General features: G+C 37.2%; 1 protein-coding gene across 2 annotated transcripts in view; it reads right to left on the minus strand.

Annotated features, from left to right (window-relative positions):
* The window catches only part of LOC111140944 (poly(ADP-ribose) polymerase family member 8), a 199,040-nt gene that overhangs the window by 14,187 nt on the left and 167,690 nt on the right, over positions 1-17,163 (minus strand). For both annotated transcript variants that reach the window (XM_022493215.1, XM_022493214.1), the window contains exons 17-24: positions 11,450-11,575; positions 10,157-10,222; positions 7,600-7,667; positions 5,841-5,889; positions 4,606-4,718; positions 4,300-4,372; positions 2,962-3,031; positions 1-74 (exon numbers count right to left, since the gene is read on the minus strand). In XM_022493215.1, the coding sequence (XP_022348923.1) occupies positions 1-74; positions 2,962-3,031; positions 4,300-4,372; positions 4,606-4,718; positions 5,841-5,889; positions 7,600-7,667; positions 10,157-10,222; positions 11,450-11,575 (639 nt within the window). The remainder of the gene's footprint in view (positions 75-2,961; positions 3,032-4,299; positions 4,373-4,605; positions 4,719-5,840; positions 5,890-7,599; positions 7,668-10,156; positions 10,223-11,449; positions 11,576-17,163) is intronic.

Raw genomic sequence — 17,163 nt, forward strand, 5'->3', positions numbered from 1 at the left:
CTGTGATGCACTGCTGCTTTTACTGCTGGACGCCGGCTCGTCTTTGGTTGTCACCTTCTGCTTCTTGTTCATCCCTGAAAAACACCAGCAGAATTGTAACTGAGGGACAAAGCTGGGTGATACCTTAAAATACAATCCACTGGCATCGCAAAGTTCTACCGGAGGTGAAGACATTGCATCGGCCACAGATGACCACGCTGGGCTCCAGAAGGAGCAGCGGCTATGACCTGGAAAGTCAGTGGGTTTTGGGAGGTCCTGAGAGTGTGAAAATGCAGACAAGCCAGCTTGGTTTTCTTTGTACTGAAAACAGGGATAGGAAACTTGCACAAAACTGATATATTTAGAAAATTCTTAAAATTTGCTTTTACAGGGCTGGTAGAGCTTAAACTTTCATTTTACTATCTGGTTAGGAGAAGGAGAAGGTGAGGAGTGGGAAATGTGAACAAGGTCAGAAAAATACATTTACGCTGAAACTTAACTTCGTGAATTGTTGATCTGTATTTAATTCTGTGTAGAATTTACTGTATCATCTAAAAAAGGAAAAATTACACAAGTTCCTTTGTCTATGATACTCACAAGTTTTAGCTTACTCTGTTAATGCCATGACTTTTTACTGTGACAGATTTTAGACAAACAGAAGTAAGATTCATATCTGTTTTAGAAGAGATCAGTATTTTTCTATGCTTTATTTGGAAATGCCCATCTACTGTCCAGAAATTGAGAAGTAGGTTGATTTTCTGTTGTTGTTGCTGTTTCCATAAGGGTTCGATGAGAAAGAATAAACTGCAGACGGTATGAATATAACTCTTTCCAAGTCAGAAATATACTTCCAAAGTTGCAAAGGTCGAGAGGGTCAAGCTGAGAACAAGGCCTAGGGTTTCAGCCACGTGCTTCTGGGAGAAAGGTAAAGTCTGTTATCCTCAGCAGGACTGTGCTGCTCTCCACCCCCTACACTTGCAGCCTGAAAGCCAACTACGGAAAGCTACTTCACAGTATGTGATGACTTGGTATGTTTTTCCTTATCAATGCTGAGGATGTATTTTTTTTTTCTTTTAAGAGGTTTTATTTATTTATTTGACAGAGATCACAAGTAGGCAGAGAGACAGGCAGAGAAAGAGGAGGAAGCAGGCTCCTTGCTAAGCAGAGAGCCCGATGTAGGACTGGATCCCAGAACCCTGAGATCATGACCTGAGCTGAAGGGCAGAGGCTTAATCCACTGAGCCACCCAGGCGCCCCGAGGATGTATTTTCTTGAACTGGTTTTATTTTAGTTTTTTATTGTGTTACATTTTAATGAGATTCAGAAACTGATTTATGCTGATTTTAATTTGTTTTTTCCTTTGAATTGTATCATTCTGTTTCCTTTATTATCTTATTCTTCCTGGTGTTTCTCTTTTCTTTCTTTCTTTTTTTAAAAGATTTTATTTATTTATTTGTCGGAGAGAGAGAAAGAGCACAAGCAGGGAAAAGGGCAGGCAGAGGGAGAAGCAGGCTCCTGGCAGAGCAAGGAGCCCAATGCCAGACTCAATCCCAAGATCCTAGGATCATGACCTGAGCCAAAGGCAGACGCTTAACTGAGTCACCCAGGCATCCCCCGGTGTTTATTTCCTGTGTTATTTTGGCATATTGTTTTTTCAAAGATTGTTGCAACAATATTTCTTAAGCCATAGGCTCTTCTACAATGGGATTTTGTCACTCTTTCCTTCGGGAATGAAGCCTAATTCCCCAACCCTCAAAGATGCAGGGGTTTGTGACTGCTCTGACCTATGACATATGTGGGAAGTGCTACTATGTGACTTCTGAAGCTGGGTCAAAAAAGGCCTACAAAGTCCACCTGGTGTTCCTAGGACATGCGTTCTGGAAAAGTTTGGGGTAGAACCCTGAGAAACAACTTGCTGTGGTTGAAAGAGCATGAACTTAGGCAGAATTATACTGGCCTGGTTAATGTTTACCTGGTGATTTGAACTCTCAAGATATCCTTTTGTATAACAGAGCATCTTAAGACTTACTAAGCAGGCACCACCACCAACTTCAGGAGACTATGTAATATAACCATACAATCGCACATACACATGAGCACATAAGCAAAACCAACTATATATGCAGATGTATGAATACAAAAACTTTACAGGTCTGAAGAGAAATACAGAGAACACTAAGTCTGGGGGAAAGGAGAAAAAAATTCCATTCGTTACCTTACACAGGTCTATGCAGTTTCAATTTCTTTTTTTTTTTCCTTCAACTTTGTATAGTGAGCATAATTACTTTATGTTTAAATACATTAAGTTATTGATCTAAAAAAATTATCACACTGATTATGGAAACATATTTCCACAAATTTAAAAGTGTAAAGAAATCAGCCGAATTGTACCACCTGAGGATAAAGAATGCTAATAATTCCGTGATCTTTCTTTCCATATTTTGCATTTACCAGGCTCCTCTCAAGCACATGCTTTCAATTTTTTCCAAAATAATTTTTTCATACAATATCACCCAACAAAAAGATGTCAATAAGTAGGATAATTTTGAGGGTATTTTTCTAATCTTAAATTCCCCACACTGTTCAAAATATCTTTATACAATATACAATAAAAAAAGAGAAGAGGTTGGCATGGTGCAGAGTTACAACCCAGGACAGTGAATTACTATAGATGAGTAGTCTGTGTTCTACAGAATGCTTTGCACATACCACATTCTCAATAGTTACTTGTGGAGGGAATGAAGGTAGAAACCACTGAACAAAATGGAAATTAATTCTGACATTGAAAAAAATCACATATTCCGCTTTACATATTAGGGTAAGTATTCTAAATTCACCCTGACATGTGAGCTTTGTTTCTGCTTCTGATATGAATCAAATGAATTAAATGCAAATGTATCAAATAAGCTTCAGTTACTTGATACACATTAAGAAAATTCAAAACCTCACACACTTGAGGTTAGAAATGAAACAGGAGCTTACCTGAGTAACCAAAAGATATGCTTGACATTGGGCTAAGATAGATTCCACTCCCATACATTGCACCGTGGAGCTAAAAGGGGAAGAAAGGGGACAGAAAGTGGACAGTCAATGGTTTCAAAGGGGAATATTTTACAAAAGAAAGGAATCAGTCTCATGTTGGGAGGATTAACTCTCAGAAAACAATAAAGCTCTTTCCTAAGATCTAATGTGAAAACAGTACTACTAATATCCTTGTCTTCAACATTCAGTGAGTTGATAGATGAAAAGTGATAGCCAGAGAAAATATCCTTGATAAAGGTTTTCTACCCGACCCATGACAAAGACAGTCAATTATCATGTACTAGCATAGGTTTTTATGTTAATGACTCCAAAATATCAAAAACAAAACAGGCTGAATATACACAACAGAGCTTTGATTAGGACACACATGCTAGTTCATCAACAAAGTAGCCTATTCAGAGTTTCACTGTACAACACTGTCATCCCATTCTTACCTCCTCTAAACTTTCAGGTTAACAGTTTCATTAGCGGAAACTCTTCGACTGATCTAAGAAACTACTCAGAACAATTTAAACTCTCTCTCATCACTTCCACGTTCTAGGGCCCCTGGACCTTATTTAGCATGGACTTAATACTAATTCAGTAAGTGTGTGTTTATGGACATTTACATTTAACTGTATCATTTCAACTGTCATCGGCGTGTGGGATCCAGCACAGGTGACAGGATTAAGCATCTCATTTTCTGACCTCTGTCCATCATCAGATGAAAATCAGCTGAATGAGAGTGAAGTGGGGTGTTGAAGGCAACGGGCGTAAATAAAGATGAGCGCTATATCCACGATACCCCATGAGGGATACCCCATGAGGGATATCCATGATATCCCGCTGACTCCCAGCACTGCCCCGGAGACCATGAAGCAGGCAGCAGATGGCTCTTTGGTGTCCAATCTCCCTCTTGCTGATTCTTAGCCCTACCTTACCTCCTCTTAAAGTACCCCACTCTGGGGCAGTGCTCAAGAAATCTGCGTTGAATTAGCAGACAGAATGTTTGCACGGTTTTACTTTCTGCATGATAATTTTCTTCTACTGAAATTCAAAGTGATTTTATTGTTTTCTCATAGGGAATTCAATTTCTTTTCCTCTTCATCCCCGGATGGTGTGTTGGTCAATTCTGCTTCAGTTATTTTATGAACATTACTTCTGCCTTTTAGAAATTCTATGTAATTTTTAAAGCCCACTGGCTTCCCCTTTCTCACGTAATAAAAAAGCACCAGGATTGCTTACTGAATTCTAACACTAAAGAATATATGGTCTTGTTAAAGCATTCAGAAAATTTACCTGCAGTCTAGTATTAGAAGCAACAACCAGACCATTCCTCAGGATAGAGTGCCAGTTTTCAATGTGTGAGCCACTAAAACACAGAGGAGGGGAAGGACAAAATAAAACAAAACATTAATAATCTTCGAAAGTGGCCACAATATGATCAGTCATGTACCTTCTCGAAATCTTGAATTTCCAAGTCAAGTATCAGGCAGTGGACTACTCAGGGCTAATAGCCAAGTACTAAAAGAATGTTTTCCTCCCCATACATTTCTGGAAGACTGGGGTAGAGACATACCCCCATCAACAGGAAGCCATACTCACTGAAAAGCAAAGGTGCTTCCAAAGAGTTTTTTAGCAGCTCTAAAATTAGATTCTTTGGCTGGTGGACTGCTGAGAAGAAGGAACTGATGTGGAGTATGCATAAACTTCAGTTGCTGCCGTTTAAAATAATGACAAATGAAAATATGTCAAAATTAACATATAACCAGACTGATGACAGTTTCAAATTTTACTGGTTTAAGAATTAATTGAGATTCAAGCCATACTAACTTACATTAGCAGGACCATTCATTTAAAAAAAAAAAAAAAAAACCCTGCTTAAATGATCTATCATATGGAGTTGCTGATATGAAGGGTAATTTTTTAGGCTAATGGAAAAGGAACAGGACACAGACAATCCAAAGTCATTTATATTTATCTTTGGAATACACTCTGTAATCATGTCCAAGCAGATCTGCCTTCCTCATTATGTTTCTTTTTAAGACTTTTATTATTGAATTCCCTAAGTATACACTAGCTATTCAACTGGGGAAATATCTGAGTTGGCTAAGCAGAAAAGAAAAGTTAGTTCAAGATTTTAAAATTGCAAAAACTATCATCATCACGCTTTATTTGCATACATTTATAAAACTGTAAATTGCCTACATTCACGCATAGTTCCCCCTTTGTTCATGGAAAGAAATTAAAACAGAATCTTTTGAATTAGTGGCCTGACAAAATTTTCTAATTGCTGCCCTTTCACTTAGGAAAATACTTATATAGGAGTACAATATAAAGGAAATCTCGCGGCTTAGAGATTCACAGACAAGCGAGCTGAGATTTTGGATACGGCTCTTCTTTGGTTTCAATCATAATTGAAATCAGAGCCCATTAGCTTTTTCCTTTATTTTCTAAGTGTATTAAGCCGATAAGGCAGTATCTTCTCCTCTGTGGAAAAGAGGGGCTGTGCCGACAAGAAACTGACAATGATAAAAAGCACATTACCTTTTTTCTGGTCAAACTCCTGATTCTTCCTATCACTGGTGGAATATCTAAACAATTTCATACTGACCCTTTTACTTACTTAAAAGTTCAGGGCAGCAGCCTGAATGTGAATTTGATTTCTTGGGACAACTTGGAGCTGGTGAACATATGGTAATTTCAAACTGAAGAATTAGGCCTAACCTGGGATTACTTCAATTTCCTGGAGAGGCTGCCTAAAAAATCACAGGGGTCACTTCTCCCAACCAGTCAGGACTCTTCCCATTTCTGTATGTATATGTTAAAAAACAACTTACCCTGTTAACTGGCAGTTTCACAATATGTGACCTATTACTTGAAATAACCCTGAAATTAATTAAAATAGTCCATCAGTCACAAATATATGCCAAATATACTTAATGTTTTTTTCCCTTAGTTGGCAAGTGATCGGACCTTACGTTTGCCGTGACATTAACTAAACTGAGTAACCATTTTACTTAATTACATCCCTTTGCTTTGGTTCCTGAAATAATTTAAAGAGCTTATGTAACAAAGAAGACAATATTTTAATCTGAGAAGGAAGAAGTAGTCCCTTAAAACCTAACAGATAATGATTTTTAATCATTACGACCTCAGATATCGGCAAATAAACATTTCTAAACATACTTTCAAAGGATGATCGTCGAGATGCAAAGCTTAGATACATCAGCTTGCTTGGCTCTTCCCTACACTGTCTCATTAAGAACGAGTTCCTGTGAAGATCTTTTTCTTTCTTTATATATTTGAAGATCTTTGTGCTGATATATATGGTGATATATACACAAACTGTTATTCACCATATTTAGACACTGAGGTTGAAAAAATTACATTGTTTTCTGAAAGAATTAGTTATTTTTATGTTTTTCAGAACAGAAAATAATAACTAGGGAAAACTCTAACAAAACAGTTTTGTAGATTTTCTTCTCCTTGAAAAAGTGACTAACAAGCTGAAGGAAATGATCACAAATAATTAAAGTTAACAACGAGGCTGACTACAGGGGCAGGAAAAAAAAAGAGATTATATATTTGAGATTTTTACCTTCATTCTGAATATGATTTCATGTGAGAATGTAAAAAATTACAATGAAAACTCTGTTATTCTATTCAAACAGAATTTTAATAATAGATCATTATGGATACAAAGAAGGAAGACTTCCAAATCTAATTTTTTAAAGTTTTATTAGACTAAATGTTTATTGTAAAATCCTAAATGAAAGTTAAGTAACCAGAATCATTCTTTCTCCTTTGCCCATCTTTCCATAATTTTTAAAAACTTCCTAGTTGTAGCATAGAATAAATCTCATTCAGACCAATCACTTATAATCTTTACACTTGTATAAATGTATAATCGTGGTGAATTTCACAGTCTTTACGTTTTCAGTGACTTCAAAGACGTATGTGCATAAAACCCTCAGAGGTAAGGGGAGTAGGCACTATTGTTTTCATTTTGCAAGTTAGAAACCAGAGGGCAAAGGCTTTGAAGCAGGTGTGGTAGGAGAGGCCTTCTCAACCCGCTCTCCCGTTCTCAACTAGCCTTCCTTGGATCCATGCTGACTATGCCCCTCACCAGGCTCACTCCGAACACATCTGCAGTCGCCAAACAAAGATTTCATCAAATTTATACTGTTCTTGTTAAGGAAGTGAACCATACACAACATACATTTTAGAAAGATTTTTCAATAAGTGTTTGAAACTGAGTTTTGTTGCTGAGTCCTCAGTTAACTAGAAAATTAAATGAACCAAAACAGCTTCACCATATAATCCGGCTAATCACATTTTTTTTTTTAAATGATAGACAAACGGCTGTCAAATACATTGTTTATCTGCGTAGCGCATAGGACAGCATTTTCTTCCCCTTGTGATATACAAGTTTTAATTAAAGTGCGAGTCATTAAAGACTCTGTAAAATCACCAGGCCTCATAGGCTTGTAGAACTGTAGCATTGCAGGTCTTGTAAAATAGGCTTTTTTTTTCCCCTTAAAGCAGGCAGTAGAAAATGATGCTGTTTTCATTAAGAGGAAAACTAAAATTTTATACCATTGCAGTAGGGGATGAGCAAGGGGGTCTTGTTTATCCATCTGCTTCTTGATTTCCAGATATGGTGCCTGGAAAAAAAGTCATTATACTTCTTGATTTTTCTTAAAAATTCCTTTTTTTCCTTTCTCATTTTTCCTTTATGCAAAAGGAAAATCAGGTTGAACAGGTATGTCTAATCTAGTTAAACCCAGAAGCTTTGTGGCTGTGACTACCCTCGTGTTCTCCCCCAACCCCGCCAAGGTGATGTGAACTCTGAACTTCATGTGGCACAATGGACTTGCCCAGACATGTAGCTCCAAGAGGCTTAATCCAGCTTTCGTCTGGATCCCACGCCCTAGGCCACGTCTAAAGGTGATCCCAGGCCCCCAGCCGAGTTTCTGCTCTAGCAAAAGCATGTGCCCAACAACAAAAGTTACCTCCCTTGTACCCACCCACACTGCTAACCTTCCGAATTCTCTACTCATCCCTCTTCTGTAATTTTCTGCTTCCCCACTGCCCCTTATTTTTACTTCTCTGTAGCCCCCTTCTGTTCCGTCTCTGCTCTCCCTTTAAAAACCTCTATCACTTTTGTCTTCCTTGGAGGTGACCTCACTTACTCTCCCCCAGGGCAGTCCTTCAATTAAATCTCTCTCCCCACCTTTAGCAAGTGTTAGGCGCTGTCTCTGAGATGACGGTTTTTAACTTTGAACTAACATTAAAGCAAAACTTGTGAGAGCTACTACTCCCGCTCATATCTGAAGGTACTGACTTAGGTGCAGAGCTTTACGTGAGAAAACTGGATGAAATTTACATAAGAAGAGCCCCCCCTCTTTTTTTTCAAAATACTTAGTGGAATTTACCCAGACAATTAACTTTTTCATAAAACAAAAGGCGATCTGTCTGTAACAATTTACCACTATCCACAGGGCAGTACCTTCTAGAAAATAGGACAGTATAATGTTATATTTATTTGGAGAGGTGTAAAGGATTTGATGCAATAGAACCTGACAGCATCCCTATGGAGTGCAGACTGGAAGGAGGTGCAGTGTTACTATTTACCACCTTAATAGTGAAGAAGCTAAGCGTCAAGCAATTAAGCAACTTGCCCAAGGTCACAGGGCGCATCATTGATGAGCAAATTATACAACACCCGCCTCTGACTTCCTAGGCTGACACTCAATTGTCTGCACTGCCTTCTATTAAAATAGCTTACATATGACCCAGAATAAAGGAAGAAAATTTTGGCAGAGAGCTGATCCCAGAGTCAGAATTTCGTAGGTATTTTTATCGGAGAATGATCTGGGTCTAGGGTATAGTATAATAAACACCCTAGTACCACCGAAGTCTTTGGTGACTAAAAAATCTTTATTTAACTTTGTGTAAGCCAACGGAATAGGTTCATTTTACCCCCAAGTGGAACTGTATTTCATTGTTTTCTCTTCCTTATACAAATAATAATATTTGTTTGAAAAGGAATTCAGGTAATACAGAAAAGTATGGGCATAGAAAAACAACGAGCCAGGATGATGGTTTTTAAGCAAATGATCTAACTTGTAAATTAAGGATCTCTTTGTTTACCATTGTCTGACACAAACTATTTGTCGGACAAATGGATGAATATTTGACTACCTGAATAAATAACTATCCAAAGACTCAAAACTCAAATTCGGAAATGTAAAAATGTACTCTGGGAGCACATTTCAAATACAGCAGTGGCGATGGCAGGGGTGAAGGGAGGAGTGGCAGTGAAGTTTTGCGGGCCTCAAGAGTGAAGGAGTCCAATACTCTCTCCCCAAAGACAGAAATGACCCAGGGTACTACTATAAGCCTCCAGGGTCTGTAGCGTAGTGCAAGCCTTGAAACCGCCATATGCAAACCAAACCCATAATGTGTGTTGTTGTCAATTACAGATTATTAATTTCTACTTATCATTGATGAGTTTTAAGCCTCTCTCCAAATTCTTGACAATGGAAAAGCCTCAAAAATTCAGTAGCATGTGCTTTTCGAAGAGCTGGACTATAGCCCAGTGGTATGTTAGACTTTCATAATAAACCGCCATCCGTGCTCAGCAAACATCACCAAGCCTCCCCAAATGGCTAAAAATAGAAACTCATACTCTCGGGGAGGCTTGTGTCCTCCAAAGTTGTTTTGAGATTCTATGTTGTTTAAAATATTTATGCACAATTTATATTTGATAGAATATCTGTTTTTATTTTGACATTAAAATAATGTGTTCATTAAAATAATGAACAGTCTAGGAAGATGGTACCAGATTTAACCTTTGCTTTAAGATAGTCCAACATACCTCCATATACTCCAACTGTCGCAGAGAACATTAGGAATATAATCATGCAATTACCTTCCAAAAGTCACAGTGATAGCCCACCAATACAACGATGTAATTTAATTAAAACCTCCTAGTACAACACACTTTTAATTTTTAAAGTTCTTTAATTATACTCCCATCTAATAGAAAAATCTACATTTCACTACACAGCGAGTACTCTCAGACATTTTTAAAATATGATTTTACTCAAGCAAAACTAAACTGTACAAGACCACAAGATGATATACTTACTTGTGTCATTTCTCTAATGGAAGTTATGCTATCCAGTGCTTTCATTACTCGATCATAGTTCTTCTTCTGTTTGAGTGGGGAAAAAAAATAGTATTCACTATAAGCCTTTGCAATCTACATGTTACTAGAGAAACACATTATTTCTGTACGTGGATTTCCCTTCAGAGTCGATTTGAAAGACTGTTGTGTACAAAAAAGGAAAGGCTTTAATAAGATGATTCTAGGATGCAGGATACATAACTGAGTTAGAAGGAAGAAAGAAGAAAACAATCCCAATCCTAATATAAGTACATAAAATCATGTTTAGCCTACAGGGGGAAAACTATAAATATAAACAAGATATTGGGCTCTTGATTCTTTGTCTCACCAAAAAAATTAAGCCATGATGAATAAAGTAAAAACAGAATCCTTCTAAAATATAAAAATCCACTTTGAGTCTCATAATATCATTTTGCTTTTATTTTCTTTTGATTGAAAGGTTGTTACCAAAAGAATATGACTAGTAAGTGTATAAATGAATGACATCACACACTTAACTGATAATTCATCTTTAAGTATACTCTGTGTACTCTTGCCACTTATGACAGAAGGAAAGCTTTTCCAAGGACATTTTATATAGCCATTGTTTCCACAGAATGATTTCAAGATGGATAGTAATAGAAACTAAGGCAATTTTAGCTTTCATGTAATTTGAGAATTCTGCTATTTCAGAAGGATTCTGCCTCATCTCCACAAATATTTATAAAATTGTTTTCTCAAGAAATGCCAGTTGATCAACAATATGGACTAAACTTTCACTAACCTTCAGGTAACTGGGGAGGAAGGGGAGTGGGGAGAAGGCAAGGGATGATTAAGTAAAAATACAAAAGAAAGCAAAAATCGGTCCTTTTACCCACAACCCTTAAAAATTACAGTGAGGTTACATAACGCTAGACTCTCAAAAATATTTAATGAAGTTATTACTGCTATTTTCCTTCCTTTCACGCAAATGGGACGTGTAAAGATTGCAATTTGAGAGGATGAAATGGGTGTAGCTTCATAAAGATGAAGTTCTGAAAGTGATTTTAAAAGATGAAAGGACAAGGGAAGTAACAGGATATGGGAAAGACTGGAGGAAGCAGTAAATCAAGTTTGTGGGAAAGGAACTGTATTTATTAAATGGATAGGGTCCACAACGGGTTAGGGGTCGACCTGATGAGGGAGGGGGTTAGACAGAAAGGGGGAAACTAGCAGGACTAAAACCTCAGCTGCTGTTACGGGGGGCAGGACGGGTCTATGAGGAGCAGTACTCACTCTGGGGTTGAAGGCCAGCATCTGAGGATCGTTAGGATCCACCACAGAAGGATATGGCTCGAAAATGACAACTTTTCTAGGAGATTCCAATGCAGACCTACACATGGATACCAGCAGATCTACCACCTTGAAACACACACATGAGACAGTTAGCATCCTTTGAGATTCAGCTCGTGCTTTGCCATTGCTCCTCCCTCTCGTGGTCACCTAAGTCTCAAAACTGCTATCAGCTTCTCAGATCTGTAATTTACGGCTTCAGACCACAGTTGACCAAACTTGACCATTAACTCGAAATAACTAACATGTGTTGCTTCCAGTTACGTCCTCGGATCTCTTTGTCATGAACTCCTACAGTGCTCTCACACTGCTCTAGGCTCTATAGCAGACATGCACAAGAAAGACAGGTCCTCTCTCTCAATGGATTTACATTCTAATGGAGAAGATGCATAACAAAATAATCAGTTAAACATATGCTCAAATACATTTCTGTTAGTGTTGAATGCTGTGAAGAGTAAGCAGGCAGTAGAGACTAAGGCAATAGGGGGTTTCAGAGTGCCTAGGATAGTGGTGATATTTCAACAGAGACCAGAGTGAAGAAAGAAAGGGAGATAGAGCTCTGGGAGAAACTATTCCAGGTGATGGAAACTGCAAATTCAGAAGATGAGTCTGACGCACTCCAAGAACAGTAAAACTCCTGACATCATCTTACTTCTTCCTGCTCTGTACCTCAGAGACCTTCTCTGCCATTCATGACCTTTGGTACCCTAAATAAGATGGTTTTATTCTGTGTTCTTCTGTGACCTCTTAACACAATTTACTAAGAGGCAGTGCCATTTAACAGGAGTAGAGCCCCCTCTCCAGTTCCCAAAATATGCTTCTGGCAAGTCAACTGAGAAAACAGACACTGTCTAAATGGAGAGAGGGCACATGGACAGACACAACAACAGTGTGAAGATAGAGGACATCATAAAGAAAGGTATGGACTTAATCTTTATAGAGAAAAATATTTCTAGAAAGTTTTTAGACAGGCATTTAAAAAGAGTAGAGTAAGAGTAAAATAATTTTTGATTCTTGTGGTTCATGGGAGGGGCACTGTGACCTAATGGCTATAGGGCTCACTATGTTGTATATATACTCACAAAACACATCCATCCAATCACAGCATCCAGAATTTCCAGTGACCTAAAATAATCAGCAAAACTCAAGCCATCGGGTATATGATCTATAAGGAACCCTTCCCAAAGTACACAGACATACATCCCAAAAGACTTGCTCAGAAAATGGTAGAACTGAAAGAGCCAATATGTTTCCAACACATTATTCCACTTATATGTGTGTGTCTGTATATATATGGTTTCAGCAATAGAAAGAATAAAGACATAATAAAATCCTTTTTGTCTTCTGAATCCACAGTCACACTCCTTCTACCCCAGAGAGATGCACTTAAACCTAGACACAAATTGTTTTTGGCATTATCTGGTCTCTCAATAAAGAAAGATCCAAATTAAAAACATCTGAAAAAGAATAATCGGTAAAATAAAACAGCCCTTTCTAACATACCGGCAGTTGGGAGGGAATTGGTACTATCCTATAAAAATTTTTAAGAATTACAAGTCACAGTATGCAACTGAAGTGTTTAAAAAGTGCATGCCCTTTGCTTTAATAAAGGGTCAAATGATCTTTCACAAGGGTACCAAAACCACCCAATGGAAAAGAACAGTTTTTTTCTACAAATGACAGTGGCAAAACTGGATATCAATATGAAAAAAAATGAAGTTTTATCTTATACCATACACAAAAATTAACTCCAAATGCAATAAAGACCTAAACATAAGACCTTAAACTACAAAATTCCTATAAGAAAACATGAGGAAAAACTTCATGACATTGGACTTGGCAATGATTTCTTGGCTTGACACCAAAGCACAAACAATAAAAGCTAAAATAGACAAATGGGACTACCTCAAACTTAAAAACTTTGGTGCATCGAAGGACACAATAAACAGAGTGAAATGGCATGGGATGGGAGAAAATATCTGTGAATCAGGTATCTGAAAGGGGGTTAATATCCAGAATATATAAGGAGTTCCTACAACTCAACAAGAAATCAAATAATTTGATTTAAAAATGGGCAAAAAACTCAGAGAGACAATTCATTAAAGAAGACATCCAGATAGCCAACAGCACATGAGAAGATGCTCAACATTATTAAACATCAGAGAAATCAAAATCAAAACCATAAAGAGATATCACCTCATAACCATTAGGATGGCTACTATCAAAAACCAAAAACAAAAACCAAAACCAGAAAATAACAAGTGCTGAACCCATGAAGAAACTGGAGATTTTGTGCACTGCTGATGGGATTATAAATTGCAGCAGCTGCTACAGAAAACAGTACAGAAGCCCCTCAAGAAGTTAATAATACAATTTCCATATGATGCTGCCAGAAGTGACAATCCCACTTTTGGATACATATCCAAAATAATTCAAAGAAGGATGTTAAAGACCTATTTGCTTATCCATGTTCACAGCAGCATCATTCACAAGAGCCAAGAGATGGAGACAACCAAAATGTCCACTGACAGTTGAATGGGTAAAGAAAATATGGCATATACATACAGGAAAAATTATTCAGCCTAAAAAAGGAAAATCCTGTTATAGGCTACAACATCAATGAACCTTGAGGACATTATGCTAAGTGAAATAAACCAGTATAAAATAAACCACAAAAAGACAAACACTGTCAGATTTCACCTATGAAGTATTTAAAGTAGTCAAATTCATAGAAACAAAAAGTAGAATGGTGATTACCAGGCAGGAGGAAGGGGGCTATATAAGGGGAGTTGTTTAATGGGTACAGAGTTTCGTTCTGCAGGATAAAAAAGTTATGGAAATCTGTTTCATGACAAGTTGAAGACACTTAACTGCTAAACTGTATGCTTAAAAAATGGTTAAGATAATCAATTTTAGGTTACGTGTTTTTTTTTTTTAATCTCAAGAGTAATGATACAAACAGAACAGTAATAACCTGAGCAATGTATACCTTTCAATCAAATATTAAACACCCTGTCCCAGAAGCATCAAACTACCAAAAATTATATGCATTCTTCTGCCAATAATTTCACGTTGGGAGTCCTTAATGAAATAGTGGATATAGGGGGTAGGAAATTTAATTAGAATATTCCTGCTAATATATGTTCTAAGACAACTTGAAAGAAATAGCATAACTACCGTAGCAGAATCTCATGCTGTCCACCAAAGCCTTCTACTCCTTGCTTCCCAGGTACAGAGCTCTTGACAGGAGGCAGCTGCTTGGCATGCAACATTTCCACCCCTTTTGTCTACATAAGGCTACGTGACTAGTTTTAACCAATGGAATTGGATCAACAGTGGAGAAGGGTAGAATGGGTGCACCTTCTCCACTTTTATCTCTGCCTCTACTGTATGCCATGTACTTAAAGACAGCAGAGCCACACAAAGGAAAGGGTTCAGTTAACTCAATCATCACACAGAAAGCTGCCCAACAAGTATTCTAACTGGATAGTTGTGGGAGGAAGAAATAAAAAAGTCCATCATTAAGCCACTATAATTTTATGCTTTATCTGTTACAAAGTTAGCAGTTAGAATTTTTGAACAAGAAAAGGTCTGTATTACACTGTTTGGATTTATATTCATTTGCATGTTAATTTTTCCATGGAGTAAAATGTCTACTTTAAAAAATGAAACATAACAAACGACTATAATTTATTTATTCCAAATCATGTATTTCCCCACTCCCAGCATTTAAAATGATTTTGTTTTTGTTTTTATGTAGGCACCCACGCCCAGAACGGAGCCCAACATGGGGCTTGAACTCAGGACCCTGAGATCAAGACCTAAGCTGCGATCAGGAGTTGGATGCTTAACTGAATTAGCCACCTAAGCACCCCCAAATTTGAAAGATTCTTAATGGGCTCCTAGCACATAATGGTGAATGCTATAGTCAGCAAGTTACAGACATCTTTCTTCTTACACTGAATAATATAATTGAAGGGACAATCCAGACGCTAAGATACTTAGGATAGAGAAATACAGAATTCAAACAATGGGAATTAGGCCATTTGATGAGTGAGAAAAGGTCTGTGGGTTTATAGAATCACATGCTTCCAAAGGCTATTGTATACAACCCATCTGATAGAGCAAGACTCTCCACCCTTCCCTGAAGGTAAGGAAGACCTTAGAGCGCTTGCAGATGAGAAAGTTCAAGTCCAGAAGAGTAAGAAAGGAGTAGCCTACAGATACATAATGTATTCTGGAAAAGAAATGAATTTAAAATCGAAGATCAATGGCTTTCAAACATTTCAATATTGATACCGTTTTTTTTTTTTTTAATAAAATCTTGTAAGAGAGCTAAACATAAAGAAATAAAATGGAGCTATTTTTGGTTGAAACAGTATATGGGGGCTTCGAATCTTGTCTCCTGCCATGTCTCTCTAAGGGATGTTCTTGCAAACTCAAGAGAACCACTGAAAATACAGGAGTCAACTGATGCATTAGGACTACTGAGATATAGTTTCTTTCTTTCTAGAAAGGGAATCAGGGGGTGCCTGGATGGCTCAGTGGGTTAAAGCCTCTGCCTTCAGCTCAGGTCACGACCCCAGGGTCCTGGGATTGAGCCCCACACCAGGCTCTCTGCTCACTGGGGAGTCTGCTTTCTCCTCTCTCTCTCTCTGTCTGCCTCTCTGCCTACTTGTGATCTCTGTCAAATTAAAATTTTTAAAAAAAATTTTTTAAAGAAAGAGAATCAGTTTCTATGTAATCTTTAGAATTACAACCAGAATATTGTGTACTTGCTTTCAAGTAGTAAAAAGAATATTCCACTTCAGAGTAGAATCATGAAATTGATATGATCGAGTAATTGTGTTTTGTAACTATCATTACAAAATCCAAAATAAAGTTCTCTTTAAGAACCATAATTTTTTGAGGTAGCTATAATAAGAGGGGGGGAAAAGCACCTAATAGTCTATCAACCTAGCCTACGGTGGCAGGATGCTAATTTTCCTTCTAATTAATTATTTCTTCATTCCAGGTTCTAATTCCTTCCCTTCTCACATCGTCTGAGGGACAATTTACACTAAAATGTACAAATGTTAACTTTACCACTTGAAGAATTTTATATACATAAATATATATGTTTATATGTAAATTTATATGTGAAATATATAAAATACACACACTATGTAAAATATATGTTTTATATATTATACATATATACCCCCATACCTATTCATGTATGTACATGTATGTATATTCATAAGCACACACACAGCCGTGTGAAGCTTAATCATCTTTATGTACCTGTATTTCAGTATTTGTGCTACCGAAGTGAGCATTTCAGATAGCTATCTATAAACAGCATAGATAAAAGTATCTCTTTTTTTTTCTTTGAGCAATATTAGTTCCAAATGATGAGGAAAACTTTCACATTTAAAAAAAAAAAAAATGAAAGAAAAAAAAGAAAAAGGACCCACCATGGTCAGACACATTTGAGAAACCCTCTAAGTACTGGCTACTTATTTTCTTAGTTTCAGGGATTCTGAGAGTCTTTAATATGCAAATATGTGCATGTTGGCTGTAGAAGTGGTATCGAGCCATATTTTTGAAATTTAATCATGGGATCTTTTTTCCCACATTACATATGATCAATGCCACACCGTTTGTATTTTTTTTTT

The sequence above is a fragment of the Enhydra lutris genome, unplaced genomic scaffold, assembly GCF_002288905.1.
Source record: "Enhydra lutris kenyoni isolate GAN:26980312 unplaced genomic scaffold, ASM228890v2 scaffoldscaffold5, whole genome shotgun sequence".
Taxonomy (NCBI): Eukaryota; Metazoa; Chordata; class Mammalia; order Carnivora; family Mustelidae; genus Enhydra; species Enhydra lutris.